Raw genomic sequence first — 15222 nt, 5'->3', positions numbered from 1 at the left:
AATTTTACAAAAAATTTGGGATTAGCATGGGGAAATCTCAAAATTTATTTGTCTAAGAATAAGAAATAATATTTGCATAGCTCTTTCATGTGCATTATCATCTATACATGGTGTACATTTATATTCATTAATAAAAATGTAAAAATATACAAACAAATCTCATTTACTCTAAAGGGCTGTGACATCAGAATTACTGTTGTACGTTTTTAAAAAGTGAGGATAATTGTTGATAAAGGTTAAAAGGCCTGCATCAGATCAGAGCACATTAAAAAAAAAAAGACAGAATTCACATGCAGATGTCCTGATATGGGGCAATGTGCTTATTCCATTTCATTTACTCTACCTATTATCTTCCACATCATTCATGCTAAAACACAAACAAGATAACCTGCAAAAATGCAAATAACATTGTAGAATAGAACTATGCATTGCTATAGCTTCCATTTAGAAATGAAGATACTTGACCAAGTGATAAAATACGTATTCTATCTGGATGTCTTCAAGTTCAAAATATGAGATACTACAAAGTGTGGCATAAACAAGGATTTTTTTTAACTTAACTCAGTGGTTCTGAGACATCAGTGTCCCTTGCTGGTTTCTCTAATACCTACTAGACTCCACCCTTCTGGCCATGAAGAGAATACAGTAGGCCCAGGTACTGGGCCTCCCCAGGGCAAGCCCAGAGCCATGAGGTACTCAGCCTCTCCCCACCTCTTCTTATCCAGAGGAAACCTTTTCTAGAGTCACTGCAAATCTCCTCCAGTCTACTCTTGCCTAACCCAAACTCTGGTAAAATGACTGTACTTATGACGATGAGCTCTCAGTGCATCAACATTCACCCCACAGAATGATCCGAGCTCATGACAGTGTTAAAACCAGAATAATATTGGTGTTCCATCCCCAAGGAAACACCAGAGAACAGACATTGGGTAGGCAACCTAAAGGGCCTCTATTTGCCAAACTAAGGAAAACTTTAGAGGAAAAAGAATTCTAAAAGGTAGACATTTAAAAAGAAGGAAGGTAGAAAATAAAATAATCCCACAATTGATCATTTTGAGACTCCTATGATCAACAAATACACATGAATAACTCCTTTTAGACTGTGCCTTTTTTACACTCCCCGAATCATCTCCTCATTTTCCTCTCCTTATGAGAGTTTCTTTAATTGAGTCAAGGCTCATGATTTTTCTGTTCAATTTAATCAGCATGTCAATGCTATAGTATCTTAAGGTAAAACTATGCAGCTATGCCACCTTCTGATCCCTCCTTTGTAGTACCTAGACTAAGAAAGTTCTTTGTAAGATAGGCATTATCAATAAGTAAATAAATAAATATATTTAAGTACCTAGTTATATATAAACAGAAGATTTTTCTAGGTTGTAAATCAACAATACACAAGGACTTTTATATGTGCGATCTGTCCTCTAAACCAAAGAATATATAAACTACTGAATTATTTACTGAAATTGCTTAATACAATGAGTCCAGAATTCAAGTACTATAATTCAAAATTTATAAGGCCAGAAAAGGTAATTGTTGTTTCTACTCTACTAAAATGAACAAACTCAGTGGTATAAAATATTCATGTTAAATAAAACCTTATTATTGAAAAATGAATTGATGTATATGAATGCCTGATAAGTTCAGTTTACAAATTTGAGTACTATTTTCATTGTAATCATTTAGGAAAAAAAAAAGTTTCGTTAAATTTCCTCCTAGATACTTATTTGAAAATTTGTCCCAGGCCTATTAGTATATAGTACCATATTTTCCTACCAAGTCTCCTCTAAGTTTCAAAGCACCATTTTAAAATAGAGATGAAAAATACTCTTCCCAAGAAAATTATATAGGTTAATTTTATGATTTTATGCATGAATATATCTCTGGGGAAAGAAGAGGATAAAAATAGAAAAAAATACATACAGGACAGAGCCACCCTTGGCCATTTCTCCCCAAATATATTAATGAACTGTATATACCTGAGGTGATATTATCATTCCATAAAAGATTTATTTTAGAATAAATCATTTCTCTACTTTTTAAAAATAATATTTCAACAGATTTGGAATTAGAATTCTGGTGGGGGTATGGATCTTTTTAGTGACCCACAGGATCTTTTTAGTGATCCAGTATCTTTTTTAGTGTCCCAGGATCTTTTCAGTGACCACAGGTTCTAATGGAGCACCAATATTATTCATCCCCATTATTCTTTGTTGTGGAAAGCTGCCCTCTACATGGCAAGATGTTTACAGCATCCCTGGCCTTCCATACCAGTTGCCAGTGGTGCTCTGCCTCCCCAGTTGTGACAACCAGTAATGTTTACAGACACTGACAAATCTCCCCACAGGGCAAATTCTCAGCCACCTCTCTTTACCTCTCATCACATTGAAAACCATTACCCAAAATCAAAAAAACAGGATTTTCCCCTGTCATTTGTGACAACACAGATGGACTAGGGCACTATGCTAAGTGAAATAAGCTAGATAGAGAAAGACAAATACTGCATGGTATCACTTATACTAGAATCCAAAAAAAACCAAGTCAAACTTATAGAAGCAGAGTAGAAATGTGAGTGCCAGGGGCTAAGCAGGGGGAAATAGGGAGTTGGTAAAAGGTTACAGACTTTCAGTTCTAAGATGAACAAGAAAAAACAGATTTCAGTGATTCCATATGGTGTGACATTGTTATAATTTTTCTTCTAGAGTTTACATTCATACTTTATTAACATAAAAATAGATGCACTGGTATGCATTAGGGTTCCTTATTAAAAGAATAAAAAGTTCAAAGTGGTTTCCAGCTATTACATGTCATTTTTTAATGGAAAAGCTGCAATAAACATATCATATTGTTTGAACTATCTCTTTTAAAAACAGAAAAAAAACCCATAAATTTTATCTGTCCTTGTCATATTGAAAATGGCAACAATTAACCATTAAAATAATTAACTGAATCTAAAAGCCAAAATTGTACAAGCAAAGATATCCAATACCAAACCTAAGTTGGCTATGCAAAGCTTTCACTCAAGGGTCTAGTCAAAGAGCAGGTATAAGGGACCCAGGGACATGGACAAGAGGGTGGGGGTTGACTGTGGGGGAGAGAGTGGGCGGGGCATGGGAGACCAACGGGGGAAAACTGGGACAATCGGTAATAGAGCAACAATAAAAAAGTCATCAATTTCTCAACAAGAAATGAATATTCATCTAACATTTTCTAAATTAACATAACTTATTTCCTTATGGACACTGTGGTTAATATAATATAGAAAGAAACTTTAAAGAAAAAATATACTATACATCACCACAGAAAAACAATTCATATATTTGATTTTCTTTCTTTCTTTTTTTTTTCCTTTTATTTAGCTTTGGGATTTGAGGTACTATAAATATCACACATCAGACCTGTTGATGAGATTTTTGATTTTCCTCCCTGCAAGTTTTAATGATAAGCTTTTAGAGCTTGGCCAGCTGTTTTAGGCTATTTATTGCATCAGAAAGAAGAAAGACACAGCTGCAAGATCAGCCAGGAAGGCAATGAGGAGCCTGATATCTGCTCTTCGAGGCCAAAGGAGAAAGTGAGAATGATTCCTAGGCAGAAAGAAGGTAAGAAATTGGATGAGAGATGGAAAAAGTCAAGAGGTAAATTATTCTGAGGAGTGTTTCTTACATTTAATGTGTTCAGGAATCATCTAAGGACCATGTTAAAGAGTAGATTCTGACTCAGAAAGCCTGAGGTGAAACCTGAGAGTTTCATTTCTGAGAATCTCCCAGATGTTGATGTCACTGGTTGATGCATGCACCACACTTTGTGTGGCAAGATTCTTGAACAACCCATCCCTCAATATATCTCTGGAGGTAGAAGTACCATCTTTGTTTCATCACAAAATCTATGAGATTAACAAAGTAAAATGAATATATTTTGCCAAATTAACATTATATAGAAATGATTTTTGTTTATACAAAATGAGGTAGATTGTTTGTTATTTTGATATACAAGTGAATTTCTTATTGTTTTTAAAAATATACATATAAATATGTTACCAAATGACACTGGTTTTGCTTTTTGTATACCATTAAGCAGCAGGTTCTATGGTATACTATCTGAAAGATAAATGAAAAACTCAAATTTACAAAATCAAAATTAAATTTAGGTTTGACTTTCAGATGATTAGTTTGAAATGTGTTTTCCAGCTCAATCGTGAGTTTTGATTCACTCTTTATGACTACTCAGAATGTGCTTTTATCCTAATCATCTGAATCCTTTTACACCTATGGGAAAACAAAATCCTCGATTATTTCATCCTTTCCCTTCTGAAGCAACTAACCACGGTCTGATTATGTGATAGGTTTTGGCATTGTGTCAATGTCAAGGTGTACCAGGAAGAGAAGCAGACACAAAGATGACAGATAGATGAAGTATCCTTGATGTAAAACATCCGTTGGTGAAAAAAGTTGATGGTACCATAAAAATTAGTATGTTTAGGCACAAAAGTCTAAAGACTAATCTCCAATACTAAGTGGAAGTGACTCTAACCTCTTGGAAAAGAGGACCAGTGTACAAGAAAATGGAATATATACATTGATTCCTATCACAAATATTTCAAAGAAACACTTGGCATTTTCCACAGGCTATACTGGGAAACAAAAAAGACATATATAGGCACTTATTACACATTTTTAGGAATAAAAATTTTCCAAATATATGCCCCTCTTTTTATCTGAAAAACAAAATAAAACAAAAAAATTCTCACATAAAAAGCTTATTATAAATATTCAGGCTACAAAAATGTCACACACCTTAGTAATCTGTGTCTTGCAGGTAAAGACATGTTAAAAGCTTGAAAGATAAAGGCATTCATATTTTTTCTAAATAAAATACCCAGTTTTAAACTGATCTAGACAATTTGGAAATTATTAACAAAGAAATTAAGGCGACATGGGTCTGTGGTGTTGACAAATGCATCCTGCACTACTTGGACCAGTCACTGCGTTTATTTTTAAGGCTACGACTCTGGAGACTACCATCTGCAAAGGTACACTTTCAACGTTATTTAAATTTTAGAATGTCTTCTCAATCCACTTATTCTGCTCACATCACACAACATATGAGATGGTCACACCTAGATCATCTCCATGATGCTAGTGTTAAACTCAATTTTAAGCAATTTATAAATTCAGAAGGAAAAAAACTTTAAAAGTTATCAGCAGTTTCACTGGACACAAATATTAGGCTCTGTTTGTTCATATATTAAAATGCATAAATGTTTCACCTGAAGTCCAGGAGTTTCCCTTAGAGAACACACAAATAATTCCTTCTGCTCTTTGAGAGAGGTAATGGCGAGAATCATGTTCCTTTTCAATATTTATTGAACTTACCCCATGTGATGGGTTAGAGATCCAGCCCAGCTCCCCTTGAATTGTTTTTGAATCCAGCAGATTGACTAAAAGAAAACACAAACACACAAACAGTGTTGAGAGAAATGAATTCCATTTGCCTCTTTAAAGTTAATAATATCTGTTGTTGGTGCTAATATAAAAATATCAACATATTCAAAACACATGACCCTTCCTTTTCATTAGACCTGTAAGGTACAAGAAGTATAAGAATACAATTATGAAAGAAAAGCAGCCACGTGGAAAGTCAAGGAATCAAAAGATTATGTGGCTCTTGTAACTCTTTATGTCCATTTACTAAGAGAGGTTAACATTCAATTGATAATATTTTTGTTATATATTCATTAATTGTTAATACATTGATAATATTTTTTACAGAATAATAGCAGGTTTAAGGAAGAAACAATAAAAAATGCAAAATAGGAACCCACATGAATGCTAAAATGAAATCAAAATAACTTCAAAGACCACTCAGTTGGATATGTTTATATATGATTTTACTATTAATTAATTTCTTAAATATGCTTCCATAATGAATCAATATTTATGTTTGTGTATTTAATATGACATTTTCATATTGTTCCTGGCCAATCAAAAACATAATCTATAATGTGTATTTTAATAATGTATAAATTACCTCATTATGTGTAACAAATAAATTGTATAGCTACTAATGAGGAAAAAAAAGCAAAAATATGTTTATAATATCACCTGTATAAATCTTCACTTATTTTAAAAAGACAATGTTACCCAAAGGTTTTAATGATTTTACTTGGAAATTTGTTACTTATTAAAAAGTCTAATGGCTGATGAATAATAAAATATAACATGAATGTCCTTGGATTTTGGATATATTTGAAAGAGAAAGACAAATGCTTTGTTTTCAACATAGATAATATTTATTTGTAATGGATTATAAATTAGTATATAAAAATACTGTTTAATTAATAACAAAGGTCTCACTTTTATTATTGATCTGTTAAATAATGGAAACTATGGTTTTACAGCTTCCTTTTTATAAATTAGAAACTAAACCAAATATTAACTTATGGAAGATGTGAAGGAAGTTTACATAAAACACATATGTATTACTAGCATGAACTGGAGCAGGTGAATAAATAACCACAATGAGAGAGTCATTTTCCTGGGTTCCATATATTCACAATCAAAGCAGAATGTTAATACATGCATGCACATGTCCGTGAGTGTTAATAAAATGTTTCTCAGTGCATGGAAAGCGCCACACTTTCTTTAATCATCCCAATTAGTTGTTTTTACAAAAAAAATTATAAAATGTTAAGAAAAATAAATAATATATTTAATAGATATTAGAATTATAAATTTTCAAATGCTGCTTTTTAAGGAAGATATTCGGTTACTCGGTTAGATAATAAACAGATGAGGTGAGTATAAGAAAGGCTTCCAATCATTAAGTTAAAAGAGACAAAATTTTCAAATTTAGACTATCTAACTTTTGGTAGTGAAAAAAAACATATAAACTTAACCTATTACACTACAATTCCTTAGGTATGAAAGATTTTTTCCTCACAATAAATTAATCCCAATGATAAGTAATTATATTTTCATGAGAGAAGCAGACAGTTGCTGCATGGATCACACAGTATAATTTTCATAATAAAATTATTTCCTAGAATATTAGTTTACAAATTAATAGTGTGCATAATTATATTAAAATTATCTCTCAAAAATTATTTTTTAAAAAACTCTACTAATTAATGTTCAGATATTTCAGATTAATCAATGTCAAAACATTTTTGAAAATATGAGAATACATCCTCATGTATTACCACACATGCACGTTCTTTATTCTGATAAAGAAACACCTAGGTTAGCCCTGATTGGTGTGGCTTAGTGGGTTGGGCATTGTTCTGCAGACTGAAAGGTTGCCAGTTTGATTCCCAGTCAGGGCACATGCTGGGTTGCAAGCCAGGTCCCCATTTGGGGGCATGAGAGAGGCAACTGATTAGAGCACACATGAGAGACCACCAGAGTTTCTGACATCAATGTTTGTCTCCCTCCCTCCCTTTCTCTTTAAAAAATAAATAAATAAAATAAAATTAGAAGAAATACCTAGTGTACATGTTGGTACTATCACAGTCATCAGTGGATTTCTGTGAGTTTCACATAGGATTTGCACAGTAGAATTTGCAGTGCCAGTATTCATAAATTATCATATTTGCAAAGTCGTTAAGAGTTTAAATGCTTCAATATATTCTTGTGTGTGTGTAATAATTGAATATATACTTAATGATGAATTTGTGTCACTGCACATGCTAAGATGAATGGCTAATTTAATTTCAATATTAGTAATCAGAGGAAAAACATTTTGAAGGTAAAAAGATATATGAACACTGTATCCATTCAGTAAACTACTCAATTAAATGTAGGTTAATAACTAAAAGAATGAAATGCTTGTAAGGTTTCTCTGACAATAATGTTGAAGGAAAAAGGACTGGGCTAATCACATCAGCATTTGGTTTCTACTCAAAAAAGAATAGAAAGCTAAATAAAAAGAAAGTGTATTACATTGTCAATTTAAAATAAGTACAAAAGATTAGTGAAATGTACTGCATTTACCCAGAAATTGAATTTTTAGTGCACACCATTGGCATGAATGAGGAAAACACAGTTGGCAGCATTACCCATGGCTCTGATTCCATGTCTATCAAACATAATCACATCCACCCTGGTTATCTCACAATGTTGCTGTGGTGATCAAATAAGATAAATGCATTTAAAGCTACTGCCTTTATAATATGCTATACAGAGTCAGTGTTTTTGTAAAGTTAATTCATTAAGAGAACTTCCCTTTGAGCCTCTGAATAGCATTTATAATCAGCAATCTATATACTACCTGATAGAGAAAAATGGTGACAACAAAACACTTTTTTAAAGCACCTATTTTGACTTTATAAGGTGCCTTTTTAATAGCCAAATATGAACAACACAATCTAAAATTCTAGCCACTTTAAGGTGAATTATTGCTATACTGGGACTTACAAGGATAAAACTTCTAGTCCCCTGCAACCTGTTGCATCACAATTTGAATGTGGCATAATTGAGATGAAAGAAGGGAGTGTTAATGGCATTTGAAGGTCAACCTGTGTGAGTGATTTCTCTGTATACATTGACTAAATCTAATACTGCAATATAACATCTTTCTTTTTTAAAATTTTATTTATTTATTTTTAGAGAGAGAGGAAGGGAAGGAGAGAAGCAGCGATGTGTGGTTGCCTCTTGCTTGCCCTGTACAGGGTTACTTGGGACCTGGCCTGCAATCCAGGCATGTGCCCTGACTGGGAATTGAACAAGCGATCCTTTGGTTTGCAGGCCAGCACTCAAACCACTGAGCCACACCAGCCAAGGCTGCAATACAGCATCTTAAACACCACACTGATACAGGCAAGAACTTTGGTTACTCATGGTTTTCTTTCCCAATAAGATGTTGACCTAAACATAATCTTTCTTTTTTCTTTAATCTATATTATGCTTCTTTTTCCATTACCACTTAGTCCCCTTATACTCCCTCCCCCAGCATTTGCCACACTGTTGTCCATGTCCACGAGTCCTTTATCCTTTTTGCTCAATCCCTCCTACCCCTAACCTCCTTCCCCCACTAGCTGTCATCTGTTCTCCATCTATGAGTCTGTCAAGTTGTATCACTGTTCATATGTCAGGGCAGATGGAAGAGGCAGATAGAATTGTGATGCAGTTTGAGTCATAACAGCAATTGGCAATATGGGAGGTTATTTTTTCACTTGCTGAAAATTTTGAATTTCTAATTTTCAATTTTAACAAAGAAAGAGGGAATTATTCTTAAGGGTAGGTGGGAATATATGGATAGCTTAATTCCTTAATGACTGCCCATTGCCAGGTTATGTGCCAAAGATACCAACTGCCCCTTGCCTGATTTTATGTTCTAATCAAGTGATTTCTAATTATTTTTGGTTTATAATAGGAAGCATATAATTTCATTAATTTTTATGAGTTTTTTGTATTATATATGCTATTACCATTGTACCAGTTTTCCCCCTTTCATCACTACCCCCATCCTTCCCCTTCCCAAAGTCAATCCCCACACTGTTCATGTCCATGGATGGTGTACATATATTCTTTGTCTAATCCCTTCACCTTCTTTCAACCAGTTCTACCTGTCTCCCTTCCCTCTCACAGTTATCACTGTGTTCCTTGCTTCTGTGCATCTGATTCCATTTTGCTCTTTAGTTTATTTTGTGCATTAGATTCCACTTATAAGTGAGATCATATGGTATTTGTCTTTCATTACCCAGCTTACTTCAATTAATGTAATAGTCTCCAATTCCATTCTTGCTGTTGCAAAAGATAAGAATTCCTTCCTTTTTTACTGCTGCATAGCATTCCATCATGCAAATGAATCACAGCTTTTTTATGTACTCATTTACGGATTGGCACTTAGGTTGTTTCCAAATTTTGGCTATTGTACATAATGCTGCTGTGAATATGGTGCATCAATTGTTTTGAATTGGAGTTTGGGGATTCTTAGGGTATATTCCCAGCAGTGGGACTGCTGAGTCAAAAGACAGTTCCTTTTTTAATTTTGTAAGAAAACTCCATACGGTTTTTTAGAGTGGTTGCACCAGTCTGCATCCCCACCAACAGTGCACTAGGCTTCCCTTTTCCACACCCTCACCAACACTTGTTTGCTGATAAACTAATGATGGCCATTTTGGCAGGTATTAGGTGGTATCTCATTGTGGTTTTAATTGCATCTGTCTCATGGCTAGTGATGCTTAGCATCCTTCATATGCTCTGGGCCCTCTGTATGTCCTTCTTGGAGAAGTGTGTGTTCAAGTCCTTTGCCCATTTTTTTAATTGGATTGTTTGTCCTGCTGGTGTTGAGTCATATGAGTTCTTTTTATATTTTGGAGATTAAATCCTTGTCTGATGTATCACTGGCAGATATTTTTCCCATACCATTGGTCATTTTTCATTTTGCTGATAGTTTCTTTTTTTACAATTATTTTATTTTTATTTTTTATTATATTTATTTATTTATTTATTTATTTATTTCAATCATTGTTCAAGTACAGTTTTCTCCCCCCTACTCCCGTTCCAGCCCCTCCACCCAACCCTCCCCCCTTCCCCCCATTACCCCCCACCCCTAGTTTTTGTCCATGTGTCCTCCAAATTTGTTCCTGTAATCCCTACCCACTCCCCCCTGAAATTCCCTCTTCTCTCCCCTCTGGCCACTGTCAGACTATCCCCTATTTCAGTGTCTTTGGTTATATTTTGCTAGTTTTTTGTTTTGTTTTGTTTTGTTTTGTTGTTTAGATTCCTGTTAAAGGTGATATCATGTGGTATTTGTCTTTCACTGCCTGGCTTGTTTCACTTAGCATAATGCTTTCCAGCTCCATCCATGCTGTTGCAAAGGGTATGAGCTCCTTCTTTCTTTCTGCTGCATAGAATTCCATTGTGTAAATGTACCATAGTTTTTTGATCCATTCATTTACTGATGGGCATCTAGGTTGCTTCCAGCACCTAGCTATTGTAAATTGTGCTGCTATGAACATCGGGGTGCAAAGGTTCTTTTGTATTGTATATTTATTTATTTTTAATTACTATTTTTTAAATTATTTTATTGCTGTTCAAGTACAGTTGTCTGCCTTTACCAATCCCCCACCGCCACTACCCCCAACCCCAGTCATCCCCACCTCCCTCCCCTGCTTCAACCCTCCCTTGGTTTTGTCCATGTGTCCTTTATAGTTGCTCCTGAAAACCCTTCACCCTTTTCCCCCATTATCCCCTCCCACCTCCTATCTGGTTATTGTCAGATTGTTCTTAATTTCAATGTCTCTGGTTATATTTAGCTTGTTTGTTTTGTTGATTAGATTCAATTTATAGGCAAGATCATATGGTATTTGTCCCTCACCACCTGGCTTATTTCACTTAGCATAATGCTCTCCAGTTCCATCCATGCTGTTGCAAAGGGTAGGTGCTCCTTTCTTTCTGCTGTGTAGTATTCCATTGTGTAAATATACCATAAGTTTTTTTTAGCTATGTAGAAGCTTTGTAATTTGATATAGTCTCATTTGTTTATTTTGCCTTTGTTTCCCTTGCCCTAGGCATTATGCCAGCAAAACTATTGCTATGTGAGATAATCTAAAACAATACTGTCTATGTTTTCCTCTAGAGTTTTTATGGATCACAACTTACATTTGTCTTTTATCCATTTTGAATTTGTCATTGTGTATGGTGTAAGTTGGTGGTCTAGTTTCATTTTTTGCAAGTACTAGTCCAGTTCTCTCAACACCATTTATTGAAGAGACTGTCTGCTCCATTGTAAGCTTTCCTCATTTGTCAAATATTAATCAAACATAAAGACATGGGTTTATTTCCAGGCTCTGTGTTTGATTCCATTGACCTATATGTTTGTTCTAATGCCAGTACCAGTATCATAACATTTCATTATTTCAGAATATGTTCTATTTAGAGTTACGTGGCATACATTATTTCTTAAAGTAATTTAAATTGGGTACATTTTAAAACATGGCTATTTAAATTGAGGCATAAAGAGACTGGTTCTGGAAAATTTGTTTGGAAATAACTGAGTTCTGAATGAATATGCTTTTGGGTTTCTTTCACACACTGTATTCTGTGTGGTCTTGTTTCTTTTAAAGAAAAAAATATGTATATATAGGTAAAGGAGTTTAGATTCATGAAAATGATAAAGAAATGGTTAGACTCCTTGCCATTGGCTTTCCAGTAAGCACTAACTTGAGACTTACTGGACAAAAGGCAGTGTGGTATCTGATGGGAATGAGAAAGTGTAGAATGGAGTGGAGAGCAAGAACAAAGTATAGAAGGAATTGTCTCAAATTGCTCTGTAAGTACTCTGCAAAGGAGGAAACCTTGCCACCACCCACCTTCACAGTCACTTTTGGCACTTACTTAGCTGGACTGTGCATTTAAGATGCCCAAGAATCGTGTTTTCCCTTCCTTTCCAATCCTCCCTCATAATGAAGAGATCCAATCAAATGTCTGCTCCTTCTCTCATCTGCATTGACAATGTCATAATTATCTGTATCAAGAACTTATACCACCTTCCCTTCTTGCTAATAAAAATTCAATAATATTTCTAAAAGATACAGTTATTAAAATAGTGTTTGAAACAAATGTTCCCAGTTATTGAGGACAGATTAAAAACTTGGGTATAAATATCTAAAGTTCTCACTCATAGTGAATCATTAACACACCTAGATTTATAAAGACTATTTCAAAATTCTGATTCATAGTGATTATTTGCCCACTTAGAAAGCTGAGAGTTAAATATCTGATAGATTGTTCAACTAGTGCAGATCCAGAGACAGTGCTAAAATAATTTTTAGAATTAATGCCACAATTTCTTACTGAAGGGGAAGAATTTTTCAATTATCTAGTAACACATCAATATGCCTTGTAGTAATGCGATGGTGTGTTTTTATGAAAACATTGAGTTATAAAAATTATTAAACAACCATTTCAAGGTAAACAGTGGAGTTTAATGGCTAAAGAAGTTCTGACTCTTAATAATGGGCACTTTTTTTCTTATAAAACATTCAGTTATACAGTGCCTTAAAGCCAACTGCAAATAACTATAAAGTCACTACCACAGAAACCAAGCCCATGCTTTGATTACATTTTGCTTTTATAAAGAACAATGACATTTCCTTTCCTGTTCATGCCATCATTGTGATTGTCCCAACCACATTCCTTACGTGTTACTTACTTAATCATTTTCATCATTTTCTGTTATGACAATAAAGGTCGCTGTGCTCTTAGTTACAGATAGCAGAGGGTTTATTTAATCTGCTTCTAGGTAATGCTTAAATGTCACAAAAAGAAGAAAATTATACAAGAGGCAATAGATTTTGTTCTCAATATTGTAATTCTCTATGAACTATTTTTGTCAACTATAATATGGAATCAGGAAATCAAGATGTATTTTCTGATAGGTCTGCACTAAAGCTCTGCTTTTCATTTTTACTTTATACACCATGGTACGCCAGCAAGAAGAAATTTAGAGAAGTCAAAGTTTTACTGAGGTACTTACATATTTCAACATAACTTTTATCTGCTATGACTATATATTCTGAGTTTAATTGCTCCTGTGGGCTTCTCGTTTGCACTCATGTCTACCTAAACATAACTGAATAGATCTGGTTAGTAGTATTGTATTTCATAGACTAAAAATTACAAAAAAAAGTGTTTTTAGACTATAAACGAAGTCAACTACAGGCATACCGCAGAGATATTGCAGGATGGGTTCCAGACCACCGCAATAAAGCAGGTATTGCAATAAAGTGAGTGGTAATCTTTGTGCTGGTGGAGTCTTGCCTTCAGTTTGTAAAAAAAAATGCAACATCTGTGAAGCACAATAAAAGTAGGTATGCCTGTATACTTTATCAATTGTGTGCAGATAAAAATTCTTGTAAACCATGTTAAATTTAACTCAACATGCATTTTGTGTCATAGATTTAATTTATGACTGTTTCCTTATCAAATGGCCAGCTAAAGTCATTATATCAAAATTAAAGAAAAAATTATGCTGTATTCAACATTTCTGTGAAAAATTCTATTTTGTTACATGGTAACTGAATGCCTCATTAATGCAATATAAGCAGATTTTTGGACAAGGTAACATACTATCAACTTATTCTTTCTTACCAGCTTCACCTTCTGGGCAATAATTTTAGATTTACTTTTATACAGGTCCTATTTATGGAGCAAAGAGTGACTAGCTGCCTCACCTCAATCCTTGTCAACATCAGGGAGAACTCTTTGGAATCAAAACACACAGTCTCGCAGCAAGATGTCTGTGTTTTCAAGCACAGAGTGGTTCAAGAAAAGAACAAACACAGACCAAAATTCAACTTGAAACTTGGACACTTTGGCAAATGTAAACGTCTTGTTTCTAAAATGTTAAAATTTTATTTTTTTTAAATTGGTGAAATCTAGAGTTAATTCTGATGTCAATACTAGTATGGAGAAAAGAGCTATCAAAATATAATCAGGGAATGTCTCCTTAAAATGAAATAACCCTTTCACATAAATGTTTAGTGATGTTGTACTTTCAGTGAAGTTTTAGTCCATAAACAACTTCAGTTGTAATAATGGTCCCTAGAATAACAGGTCTCCTTGTTTCTGTACCCTATCAACTGATATTATGAATCACACAGGCACGTGAAATGTGTTTTCAAAAATGTAAGTTACTAAAAGTAAAACATTAATGATGGTGTAGGTATTGTACATTTTCAAGACATTTTTGCTTTTTAAAGGGTTCCTGAAATAACAGAATCACTTGTTTATATCTGATTTGAAAGGAGTTTTGACAGATTAAAATGGGAAAGTAAAAATATATTATTCAATTAGGAAATTATATTAAAAATTATTAAGGCAAATCAGTGTTTGAACTTTAACATGTACATTTTGCCTTTATACCATAAATTCAGGATATTTTGGTATATACATCTTAATCAGATTATTATAGTCTTCATTACCAACCTGCAAGTACTAAATGATAGTAATCTATTCAGTCAGGGTTTGATGGATGGTTATGAAAATGGAATAGCATAAGCAGACTGGTCTACAGAACAACTCTAATATGGTGTTGCTTTTTTTCACCTTATTGACATATACCTGACATGCAATATCTCATCAGTTTTAGGTATATATCATTGTGATTTGACATTTGTATACATTAAGAAATGTATAAGTGTTTATATTTACACTTCTAATATATAATAAATAAGTCTTACCTGTCATCTTGCAATGTTATTGTAATATTATTGACTAT

The 15222-nt window shown here is 33.8% G+C and overlaps 1 protein-coding gene across 2 annotated transcripts in view; it reads right to left on the bottom strand.

The window, feature by feature from the left end:
- The window catches only part of EPHA3 (EPH receptor A3), a 341621-nt gene that overhangs the window by 314216 nt on the left and 12183 nt on the right, over nt 1–15222 (bottom strand). For both annotated transcript variants that reach the window (XM_028504495.2, XM_036017958.1), the window contains exon 2: nt 5373–5437. In XM_028504495.2, coding sequence (XP_028360296.1) covers nt 5373–5437 — 65 coding nt within the window. The remainder of the gene's footprint in view (nt 1–5372; nt 5438–15222) is intronic.

The sequence above is a fragment of the Phyllostomus discolor genome, chromosome 2 (assembly GCF_004126475.2).
Source record: "Phyllostomus discolor isolate MPI-MPIP mPhyDis1 chromosome 2, mPhyDis1.pri.v3, whole genome shotgun sequence".
Classification (NCBI taxonomy): Eukaryota; Metazoa; Chordata; class Mammalia; order Chiroptera; family Phyllostomidae; genus Phyllostomus; species Phyllostomus discolor.
Note: the sequence above shows the minus strand (reverse complement) of the source record. Positions and strands in the feature narration are given on the sequence as shown.